The sequence below is a fragment of the Seriola aureovittata genome, chromosome 3 (assembly GCF_021018895.1).
Source record: "Seriola aureovittata isolate HTS-2021-v1 ecotype China chromosome 3, ASM2101889v1, whole genome shotgun sequence".
In the NCBI taxonomy this organism is placed as follows: Eukaryota; Metazoa; Chordata; class Actinopteri; order Carangiformes; family Carangidae; genus Seriola; species Seriola aureovittata.
This window is the reverse complement of record NC_079366.1, coordinates 9,387,706-9,399,162: the sequence shown is the minus strand read 5'-3', so window position 1 is coordinate 9,399,162 and position 11,457 is coordinate 9,387,706. Positions and strand designations below refer to the sequence as shown.

Below are 11,457 nucleotides of genomic sequence, written 5' to 3'. Positions count from 1 at the left end.
AGGTTATTTTGGTCAGCTGCATGTGAGGGCATTGGATTACATATCGCACAGACAGTGCAACAAGTTGAAAACATTTGTAAGTGTGAGGAAAGAAGCATTTCCCAACTGTCTCTATGAAAATCTGTAGATAAATAATCAAATAATATCCTGTGTTTGAAAGCATGAATTTTACTTGGTATCACCTGCCATACATAGTCAAACACAAGTCAACCTTTATTTTTTAAATAAATTAAAATCATATATTTCATAGGATAATGCTACAGTTAAATGTAAAAAGATGTCCAAACAAAAGTTAACATCACTGTATTGAAATCTATAGCAGTAAGTTAGGTGGATAATATCAAGTCCACTTCCCTATTAATCAAGTAAAAACACTAAAGACAAAAATAAGTCTCAAAAATCTGACACCAAATACAAAGGAAAATCAATTGAGCTGATTAAACCCAAATCTGTGGCAGACATGCTTCAAGGCACCTAAAATACCAACAAACATTTAAAAGTTACCATTTATGATAAAATAAATTCCCACCCACACACACACACACACACACACACACACACACACACACGATTGTTGAATTTCTCAATTCTCCGCTGAACCTTTGCAGCGTCTCTTATTTTGTAGTTCAGAGGTGCAGAGAGGAGAAAAGCTTCCTGTGAACACCACAGTCCACAGGTTTTCCTGGGAGGGGATGTTGTGGAGTTTCATTCCCGATGGGAGCACTGTTCTCTTTGTCCGCCATCAGATCCCCGTAACACCGTCTACACACCGCCTGATACTTGTCAGCTCCACCGATCACTTCCAGCTATGGCAGAGACAAACAGTAGTTGACTATAAAAATCTGATGAAAGAAAATGGGACTTTGTTTCGAATTCTCTGCAATCTGCACTAATCAAATATATCACGATCACCTTGGACTTTAGTGTGTAAATATATTTTCTGATACATTTAAGACTCAGGCTGTGACAGATTTTGGTAAAATTGTCACAGCACCTTATATCACCTCACCTCCTTCTCTGCACCTAACCTCTTGGTGTAGGCAGCTTCTTTGTAACACTGCATGCAGACAGCATGGAGCTTCACCACGCTCTCCGCTAGAGGGACAAGGTTCAGGATCTTTCCAAATGGCTACAGGAATGCACAGGACAACAGAAAAGCAGTCAGGTATAATTACATTACCAGGACACAACAGACACACTATAGTGTGAAATAATGAGCACAATGAAGTGTCTGTCAAAGTGCTGCTCATGCACATTGTTCAGCACAACCTCAAAAATGAGTTCCTTGTTTTGGACATACTGTTGTGTCTACATCCACAATGATGCTCTATCTGCCCCTTCAGCATCCACACACTGTCTGTTTGTCGATATGAACAAACAGCGTTGACCTGACTCTGACATGTAGAGACAAACACACAGATACTTACCTTTCTCTGGAAGGTTCCATCCAAGGCAGCTACAATGACTGTCTTTCCTAAATTGGCCATCTCCTCACAAAACTCCACTATGTCTGGAAACTACAATAAACACAGAAGAAGCACAGATTTAGTGGGTGAGGATTCCTCCAGCATGATACAAATCCTGGATCACAATGTGCTTAGACATAGACCTGAACCTGATCAGACACAGAACTCCTCTAAATGAACACCCCTCACTCTTCTAGACAGTAAGACACCCTGGTCTCCCTGGAGATGAACAGTCACTAGCTTAAGCCAAAAATGAAAGAGGAAAATATACAGTATATATATATATATATATATATATATATATATATGTACTTACAAACTGTCCTTCATCAATTCCAATGACGCAGGCTTTCAGTGCTTGAAACCTCACATCTCCCAGACAGGCGGCTGGCACAGCATCCATTGTGTTTCTAAAAGATGGACAGGATGGTATATATATATATATATATTATATTATATTATATTATATTTCAATTTCTTTTCAAAATCTAAATTAATTCCCGTAACAGCTCACCTCCACCTCATGTTGTATTTGTTACTGTTGGGAAATTGCATCCATGGCTGTGCAAAAACTAAAGCTAAACAGATAAGCAAAGTTTCACAGCTTTAAGTGCTTTCTTTTCTATTGACTTTATTATTACCACTTCCTCAAATACACAAACAAGGGTATTTGTGATAATGCAAACAGCTTAGTCAAGTGAAAAAGTAAATTAAAACTCACTCGTCATGCGTAGCCATGCCCACGTCAGAATAACGTGTGTCTTTGGCATATTTGATCACCAAGCAGTTGTACTGGGCTAACTTGAAACGGCGCACTCTTCTCATCAGTTCAGTGCTGCAGTGAATGACAACAATTAGTGAACATCAGTGAAACCAGTCTGTTGTGTGACAGTGGCCCCCAAACACTGATTTCATTCTACTGTAACATTAGCATGTGGTAATGACCACTATGTAACATGTTTACTACAAAGTAAAAAGTGCCAAGTGGTATTAAAATCGTAGATGTTAGCAGACAAAGCAAACAGGGTGAACGCTTTATAACATACAATTAACTTAGTTTCTATAGATGGGAGCTGGGTAAACAATGCAAGAGATTTGGCGGGATGGTAACGTCTGGGCGGTCAGTATTGTTTTAACCTTACTTTTAGCAGTAAATGTAAACGACGATAGCTAGCTAAACCTGCACAGAGACTTGTGTTTTGATTCTGTGAATGAATAACTCACCTTTTGCCTGAAAACATCGGTCCAAAGATGACCTGCATTCAACAGCAGAGGGACTGAGGTCAGTCACTGACTACACGTACAGCACACATTCAAAAACACAGCTAACTTCTACATTAACTTTATGTCATCTTACCTACTTTGAGCTACATTAGTTGGAGTTAATGTTATTGAATGTTGATATAATTTGAACAATAACTTCGCGTTAATCTGATACAAACCTGAATTTGTCCCCTGGCTTTCCTGGGTGAATTTGGCAGAACTCTCGGGAAATCCACGCAGTCCATTTTTGTTCAAATAAGTTGTATCAATGTAGATGCTGATAATAACAAAAAAACCCAAACGAAATACTATTATAATCTCCCAAAATCAGCAGCTGTTAAACATTAAGTTGAATGTGGCGCCCTAGCGTCTATGGGCGGCTCTATTTATACCAGAGAAATTTGACCAATCGGCGTAGAGTCAACGGTTCTGACGTCATTCCTTCCGACCAAACAGATTCAAGATAACAGAGCGACCGCGCCACTGTCGACCAATCTGCACATGCGCCTGTGTTTGGCGCTCAGTCTGATTTAAAGAAACAGCTGTTGCTTTCACATACCGGTGGCTAATCATGTTGTTGTTATTACGATCTAACATAAAACATCCATGGAACCAGGACGCGGGAAGAGACGTGGGGCTATGATACTTTCAAAAGAATGCAATCAATAGTTTTATTTATCACTTAACTACATACAACGTGTAGTGAACATAAAAAAAAAAAACTAAATCAATACTTGGTATGACAAACATTTCTTTAAAACAGCAACAATTGCACAGATTACACCTGTGCACAGTTTTCCAGGATGCTTGGCAGGTACGTTGTTGCAAGCATCTTGGAGATCTTGTCACAGTTCAGTTCCTTCATGTGTTCCTCTTGATTTACAGCCTATGATGTGATCCCAGTCTGACTCCATGATGTTGAGATCAGGGGTCTGTGGGGGCTAAACCATCTGTTGCAGCAGGCTTTGTTCTTCTTGTCTCTGAAGACAGTTCTTGACTCTGGTGGTATGTTTGTTGACATACTGCAGAAAGAATGTGGGGCCGATCAGACGCCTCCTTGGTGGTATTGTGTGATGAATAAGAATCTAAACATCTAAAGTCCCTGAAGCCTTTGCACAGTACTGTATGTGTTACCTGCATGGAGAGGAAAAGTTTTGCAAGCTACTTCCTGCTGTTGCTTAAATAAAACATCATGTTGTTCTCATGTTCATAAATTTCTCTCAGATTTCTCTATATGGAGCAATTACTAATGTCTCTGAAATCAACAGCTAGAAGATAATGGTGATTATGCTTGTGAACTAAAAGCCTTTTGGTATAATAACCCATGCTATGGCCTATGGAAATGTGCAGTGAAGAGACACTAATTGGGTGTTTTTAACAACAACATAATGTAACTTAAAAGTGTCATGTTAAGTTTTGGTTTAGTTGCCAGGAAAAAAGTAAACTGAGGCAAGTCACTAATTTCTTTCCATATTTTACAACATGTTCCACCAGCTGGCTGAATAATTTACCTCATGGTTACCTCACCAGAAATATTCTACCGTACCTGTGTTGTATTTATGTGTATGCTCACACAAACAGAAGGTTTAACAAAGCTGTTTTATTATCCATGGTAGCTTATATGTGCAAACAGTGCTCATGTATGTTAAACATACAAATGAAAGTATACTTACAGTCATGGCTGTTCAGCGCTTACCAACCCCTGTACAAACCCTATTCTTGGGGCATTTTTCTTAACAGACATTTTGACTTGCAATTGTAAGTGAAGTCTTAATATTTGATTCTGATTCTGTATTGCTCTTATTCAAAACAGGAGAGTCAGCTAAGCCTTTAAAGTGCACATTGTTACACACACACACACACACACAGTGAACACTGAAAAAAGTCCTAACACTACAATGCATTTTACACTCTTTAACCTGCTTCACTGATGCACAGAAAGTCACTGTCCATTTACACAAACATGTCAGGCCTCTTTTCTTTTTTTGTTGTTGTTGCAGTGTTGCCTCAAAATGTTATGACTCACTTCCTACTCAGTGGTCAAATATTTGGTTAGCCAAACACATGTCCGTGTAGAAAATATCTATCTTTCTAGAAAAGCATCTCTCTTTCTAAATCGTTCTCTTCCTGACTTTTAACATGTTTGTAATGTAATCATATTTTCAGGGTCCAATCAGCTGCAGGAAAGTTTGGGAGAAGTTATGTTACGTAGATTTAAAAAAGGGTTTAGTGTTTTTTTTGTTTTTTTATTGAACGTGCTGTGTGGTTTCAAGGGTAGGAGTTTCAACATCAGTCTGAAGTCCAGGCCATAACCACCACTGAGCACATGTTGGTTGGATTTATCTGTCTGAAGACCTTCGGCAAATTAAGTCACTTAAAGGGATAAAATGATGCACTGGACTGAGATGAACAAAGATGTAAGAGTTTGACTTTGATTGGTATTTTCACTTTTTTCTCCTGCACGTGCGAGAGTTAATGTTTGTGTGTAGCAGCCTTAATCTCCATGTCCAGCTGACTGCGTCCTGATGTTTGAAAAGTTTTTCCAGTTTTAAAAACAAATTTTCATTGTGTGTCTTTAGAGAAGAAATAAAGTGACTGACAGTAAAACAGTGACGGCCTAACCACAGCAAAGAATTAAAAATAGCAGGGGAGGGCGCTGTTTACCGTGTTCAAAGTGTTTACCAGCGGCTGATGGTGGCTGGTGTCTCTGCTTTGCTTTCATGGCCGCCCGGTTCACGGGACTCTTCTCTCCGTCTGACAGGAGCTTGAGAGGCAGTTTTCGCCCAGCCGGTGGTCGCACAGGATGTCGGCAGACGACGTGATCAAGGCTCACGTGAAGGCTTTGAAGGAAGGTCGGTCTGTTTTGAAGTTAGATGCTAATTCGCAACAATACACAGAAATCCGGTTGGGGCTGTAGGAACACAGGTGTCGTGTCAAATGTTGTATCCCCGTGTAAATGTGTGTTCCCTGTCGAAGGTATGTTGCACATTTACGATACAAGAGGCTTTGAAAGACAACCCAGGCAGCCTATACCCTCTATATTACATACACACTGTGTTTCTGAGGTGTAGGCCATACAAATTACACCCTGATTTTGTAAAGATTTCTAACTGGAGGGTGTGAACCTTTTTTTTTTTTTTTTTTTTTTTTTTTTTTGCACAACAAAAAACAGGCTCCCAGAATACACCTGTGCATATTCCACCCAAAGCAGCATATTTGCGTACGTTTGGGACATAAATTGAATTTGGTGAACATACTGTGCTAGGTTTTTTTTAGCCAGAACTAAACCATCTAAAATATGTTGCTGCTGCTTCTTGTTCTATAATGAGATATACAATTTCCCACGCACCTGTCACTAGTGAATCATTTGTTTCTGTGTCAACTATGAATGAGGAATGGGGATAAAATCCCCTATCATGTAATTTTAATATTGAGATATCATTAGATTTGTAAGTATTTTTGGGGGGTTGTTTGATGCCTTTATTTGACAGCTGACAGCTGGGAGCTGTCAGGAAGTGAGGGTGGGGGAGAGATGGGGGATGACGTACAACAATGGTCCCCAGCCACTTGAATCAGGGTTGTTGCTGTTCATCGTCAGTTAACTCCCTGCGCTCCCATGTTTCCCTGCCAGAAAAAGTTAATGGATAAAACAACGACATGAGAATATCTACTTCTACCTTGTCCACTGAATTAAATAAAAGAATCAGTAAACTTCCTCTCATTGATACAAAAATCATTCTAAAAATCAAGCATTGTTCACAATGATTTGCAACGTTGCCCACAATAACCTAATACACCAGGAAATATTTAAAGGGATCGCTACCAGACTATAAATGGTATGGCTAAATCTTTGACAGCAGACGTATGTATCTAGTCTTATTGCCTATATCTCTGTAATATCATGCTTGGATACCATGTGTTGTTCAGGTACGGAGCGAGCCCGTGGTCTGGCTCAGACTTTACTCAACGTGCCATATGGAGAGGGAGACGGAGAGAAACTGGATGTCTACATACCCAGCACCGACTCTTTGGGTACGGACCTTTGTGGCTGCTGTGACACGCAAACCCCACCCCACTGTCATGCTTCAAGTATGCAGAAGTATGACAACTAACAGGCCTCATTCCCTCTGTTTCAGATGTCCCCCTTGTTATTTACCTACATGGGGGCTACTGGCAGTTTCTCAGGTACAGTTTTCTACTTTCAGAGGGCTTTGAATTGGAAAGTAGATGTACACAGAGCTTTTTCATGCTGATGCTTTGTGCACATACAGCAAGGAGGAGTCAGGATTCATGGCCGTTCCACTCGTCGATAAAGGTGTAGTGGTGGTTGCCGTCGGCTACGACATCGCCCCCAAAGGTAGAGTCTTTCCATTTATGACAAACTTGTTTTCTGTTCTCTGGGAAAGTACGGATCATTTGAGGAGATGAACTGGTAACGTCAACTCTCAGCATGTGGCCCTGCACTTCCTTTTCAGGCAACATGGACCTGATGGTGTCTCAAGTACGCAGGAGTGTGGTGTCTGTCATTCAGCAGTATTCTCACATCAGGTACCTTTGCCGCTGTTTCCTCCTGTTGACATCACTCAGTATGATTAAAGTCCATCTTGATGCATCATATTATAATTCAATTTCTCTTATGCTCCCACTGTCTTAGCTCTTCCCTCATTCACAAGGAGCTAAAATGTCACCATCTCCATCATAAATCCACTGTGCTTCTGTTTGTGTTTTATGAAATCTCTCTGATGTCTCCCTCAGTGGTCTGTACCTGTGTGGCCACTCTGCTGGAGCTCACCTGGCTGCAATGGTCCTCTCCACTGACTGGTCACAGTATAGCATCACTCCTCAGATCAAAGGTGAGGTGGAAGTGGAAGAAAAGATGTTCAGAAATACAAGATTGAGACACGTGCTGCATAGCTCATGTGCTACTTTTTGTGCTTTTTAACTTTTCTAGGGGCTTTCTTGGTCAGTGGCATATATGACCTCCTACCCATCCTGTCCACCTACGTCAATGAGCCTTTGAAGATGACTGAGTATGTACATGGCAACCTCTAGTGCAACTACATGTATTGATCTGATAGTTACACACATTTGACAGTAATCTGACATCATCAAATGTCTGTGTAGACACACTGAACCCTGAATAACTTGTGTTCCCGTTATAGGATTAGGAATAGCACAGGCAACACAGGTAGAAATCAACTGAATGAGACTTAATGGGGTTTCTGCTGGATGGGTACAGTAACGTTGGAGGATGCAGAAGCTATGCGGCCACTTTTTGATAATAACCAGTATAAAAAGTGTAATTTGCAAGTGAAGTAATATGGGACAAAATCTTTTTGATCTGTTCTACATCGTCCATCTTTATTTGCAACAGCATATAGAAGGCTGATAATAACATGAGGCCATTTTTCCTTCCCTTAAAGGAGAACTCAATCTGTTTTACACATAAAGTCTATTTGCTGATCTCGGGCAGCATCACTGCATATGTGAAAAAGCTGTATAAAGCCTTTTGTGGCTCCAGAAGGAGATGTGCGAAGTCTAACACAGTGCCTCAAGTGATGTCACTGATTTTACCAGACCTCTGTAACCTGCTGCATCAGCTACCACTAGCATAATACTCTGGAATCTCTGACCGGTCTGCCTGCTGTCATGTTGCATTGTGGGTAATGTAGGCACCAGGTATGGAAAGATGATATCTGTGGTTCTGCTGCATCAGTTTTGATACTTGATACTTGTTTTAAACTGTCCATCGTGAGTCCAACAGTGAGTGTCGCTGAGTGCCATGCTACATTGGTGGAGCGCTCCTGGAAGGGAATAATCTGATTACTGACCCGATAAACTAAGGTTTTAACAGTAATCAGACTTTAACAACATGTAAACGCATTATGCAATTTCCATCCCTAACCTGAATACTCTTGGTAATCCAGAGTTTGTCAAGCTTGGGGGAGGGACACCACATGGAGTCACTTGATGTACAAATATGTTTGTTCGAGAATATCAGATTTAATGTGTGATTGTTTTTCTCATTTTGTATTTCTTATAAAACAAATAGCTATCACACGTATAATCTTTTCAGGAAATTACATTTTGAGTTACTTTAATTCACAATTTAATGAAAAATGTAACCACTTAGTTTTTTTTTATTTTTCTGATCTAAAATTATGGTGACAGTTACAGGCACACACATACAAATGATTTATTTCTCTAGGGTTTCTCAATCTTATCTGGATTGTGAAACCCTAGAGAAATAAATCATTTGTGTGTGCCTGTAACTGTCAGTCACTGTGACGTAGAAAGCAGTGTGTGTAAGTGATTGTTATTATAAAGGAGAAACTGTGCATCTAAACGTCTTTGTGTGTGTGTGTGTGTGTGTGTGTGTGTGTGTGTGTGTGTGTGTGTGTGTGTGTGTGTGTGTGTGTGTGTGTGTGTCTGTAAGTGTCCTCTGCTGGTGCCAGTCAGTGTCTGACTGCTCTGTCTCCTGGGTGTCTCCTGTTTGCAGGGAGGTGGCGGTGAGGAACAGCCCCAGCAAGATGGTCCCTCAGCTCAAAGTCTCCTCCTCCAGCTGCCACATTGTTGTGGCCGTCGCTGAGAACGATTCGCCAGAGTTTCGCAAACAGTCAGAGGAGTACTACAAAGTCAGTGCTGCTGATAGACAATGAATGCCATTTTGGCCAGAGTATAAAGTGCAATATTAATGACTGCAATTCATATTTTCACTATTGATAGATAAAATATTTATCCTTAGGATAGATGTTTAGGATAGTAGAACGCACACAGCCATGAAGAGAGGGTGAATTTATCACATTTTTAAGCACTATGTAGACATTTTGTCATCAACAGGGAAATACTATGTGTGGTCAATAATCAGATCCTAAATCCCTTTGTTAAGGATTTTTTTTTTTGGTGAAGATGATGAATGCTCTGATAAACAAACAAACAAACAAATTGTGTTTGATCTATGATAATATATCAATTAGGTAGATCAGGTTAGCATATTCAAAATGGTATGTGTATATGTGCTTTTTGCCTACCTCTGTATGTCATTACCTCTCCGTCTTGCTGCCTTTTAAGACTTTGGAGGCGTCAGGACTGAACGTGACCATGGAGGATGTGCCAAACACTGATCACTTCAGTATCATTGAGCAACTGGTGGATGGGGAGTATCACCTAACAAAGGTACACATGCACTTAAAGCACTAATAATTTAAACTCTTAAGTCACTATTAATGTCAATGCTATTTTCCAGAATGTCTACCTGTCTCTCTGACCAGTAGCTTTGCAATATTAATGCGCAGCATTAATGTATAGCCTGGTGCTATCAGAAATGTGCAGCCAAGAAAACATTATCATCAAATATCCAACAGATTTTTAGTTTTACAAAATTCAGGACACATTTATGGATTGCAGTATGTATTTTTTTAGTCTTCAAGGTTTTATAGAAAAAACAGAGTTTTAATTTCTTCATTCTTTGTAGCTTCTCATGAAGATGATGGGGAAGAGCTGAGGTGTCTTCGATCCATCATCTAATATCAACATACCTCCTTATCAACATACACCTCTTAACAGTCATCATGCACCGATACTGATAAAATATGCATTATTTCAGGTTTGTACTGTGGTAAATGTACAATTTCTATCTGTTTCGATCGTTAAAAAATAATATGGCATGGATTGTTTTGAGAGTCTAGTTTACTGTTTCATTATTTATAATGAACTTTGTTCACTGAAGTTACTGCTGTCAGAAAATGTCCTAAATGAGCTGAATATGTTCCAGTCACATTAACAACAAAACATTGTGTGCCTAAAGCTAAACCACTTCAAGAATGGTGATTGTAGCAAATTATAGTTGTGCTGAACCTACTCATATTCACTCATAAACAATCTGTTTTTTTTTCTTTTAAAATTGTCCTCTGTGACAATGTGCACCACAACTTTAAGTCCTTAGAAAGGACAATAGCAGGAGCTTGTGTCAAGAACATTGACATATCATACAAAGTGAATGTAGCTTTTTATTGTTAACCTCCACAATGCTGAGATCTCACGCAGGGAACTTTAATGTGTCATCTACACTTGGTAAATGTTGGTAATGAAAACTATATATTTTCACTTTTTATTTTACTCTAATACAGTAGAAGAACACTGATATTCAAATAGATGTATTTTTTAAAAAACGTGACTAAATTGTAACTGATGCACATTGTTACTTACTGCTCTCATTCTAGCATCTTTAATAATTGTTTACGTTATTGTTTGCACAATAATCTGTCAATCGTTACTGTAGATTATAAAGAAAATTGTCACAATAAATGTTTATATTTGTGAATGGATGTGTTGACATTTGTCTATGTATGTGCGCTGTAAAGAAAATTTGATGTACTTTGATTTTTATCTATCTTACATTTTATTGTCCTCAAACATGATTCAGAAGAATGTTCACTCTTATTTTAGCTTTATAAGCTTTCTTTATAAAAGTGTAGATTTCACACAAATTAGGATTTTACTTTTTCAAGCATAGTATCCTAACCACTAATTTGGTGGAGATATATTTAATTATTATAACCACAGGTTTGCCTAACTATACAAATAAAACAGCAGACTGTACCATAAAAACCATCAATGGGGTGGGTGTCAGGGGCCCAAGCTAATTTCTAACCCCAGAGCCCTGAAATGTTAATCCGTCCCTGGTCACAGGGCTCATTTCTGTTCTTCTCAGAGAAAATGATTTATT

At 39.3% G+C, this 11,457-nt stretch overlaps 2 protein-coding genes across 5 annotated transcripts; one reads left to right on the top strand and one right to left on the bottom strand.

Moving 5' to 3' along the window:
* Nucleotides 1-190: 190 nt before the first annotated feature.
* Nucleotides 191-5,533, bottom strand: tk1 (thymidine kinase 1, soluble). 4 transcript variants are annotated; one of them, XM_056371650.1, is made up of 8 exons: nucleotides 5,394-5,533; nucleotides 2,909-3,006; nucleotides 2,691-2,722; nucleotides 2,188-2,301; nucleotides 1,783-1,876; nucleotides 1,428-1,517; nucleotides 1,010-1,129; nucleotides 191-806 (listed from the first exon to the last, which is right to left on the bottom strand). In XM_056371650.1, exons 2-8 carry the CDS (start codon nucleotides 2,972-2,974, stop codon nucleotides 627-629), a joined length of 696 nt encoding a protein of 231 aa, XP_056227625.1. In that variant the 5' UTR covers nucleotides 2,975-3,006; nucleotides 5,394-5,533; the 3' UTR covers nucleotides 191-626. The 4 variants fall into 4 exon arrangements, with proteins under 4 accessions (XP_056227625.1, XP_056227623.1, XP_056227622.1 ...); XM_056371648.1 differs by having other exon boundaries at nucleotides 2,909-3,751; nucleotides 5,394-5,526; XM_056371647.1 differs by lacking the exon at nucleotides 5,394-5,533 and having other exon boundaries at nucleotides 2,909-4,237.
* On the top strand, nucleotides 4,977-11,056 carry afmid (arylformamidase). Its single transcript, XM_056371645.1, has 11 exons — nucleotides 4,977-5,146; nucleotides 5,491-5,581; nucleotides 6,657-6,761; nucleotides 6,866-6,914; nucleotides 7,001-7,086; nucleotides 7,205-7,277; nucleotides 7,485-7,582; nucleotides 7,681-7,759; nucleotides 9,229-9,364; nucleotides 9,801-9,905; nucleotides 10,204-11,056. The coding sequence occupies exons 1-11, from the start codon at nucleotides 5,117-5,119 to the stop codon at nucleotides 10,231-10,233; spliced, it is 882 nt and encodes a 293-aa protein (XP_056227620.1). The 5' UTR covers nucleotides 4,977-5,116; the 3' UTR covers nucleotides 10,234-11,056.
* The last annotated feature ends 401 nt before the right edge of the window (nucleotides 11,057-11,457 follow it).

Excerpts from the sequence above, each read along its gene's own strand:
- tk1 (XM_056371650.1), bottom strand. The coding sequence starts at position 2,974 with ATGGACTGCGTGGATTTCCCGAGAGTTCTGCCAAATTCACCCAGGAAA. Across the intron at positions 1,877-2,187 it reads GGCATGGCTACGCATGACGA|AAACACAATGGATGCTGTGC; the intron begins GTGAGTTTTAAT and ends TCCATCTTTTAG. Across the intron at positions 1,518-1,782 it reads GAATTGATGAAGGACAGTTT|TTTCCAGACATAGTGGAGTT; the intron begins GTAAGTACATAT and ends TGTTTATTGTAG.
- afmid (XM_056371645.1), top strand. The coding sequence starts at position 5,117 with ATGATGCACTGGACTGAGATGAACAAAGAT. Across the intron at positions 5,147-5,490 it reads GGACTGAGATGAACAAAGAT|GAGCTTGAGAGGCAGTTTTC; the intron begins GTAAGAGTTTGA and ends TCCGTCTGACAG. Across the intron at positions 7,583-7,680 it reads CATCACTCCTCAGATCAAAG|GGGCTTTCTTGGTCAGTGGC; the intron begins GTGAGGTGGAAG and ends TAACTTTTCTAG.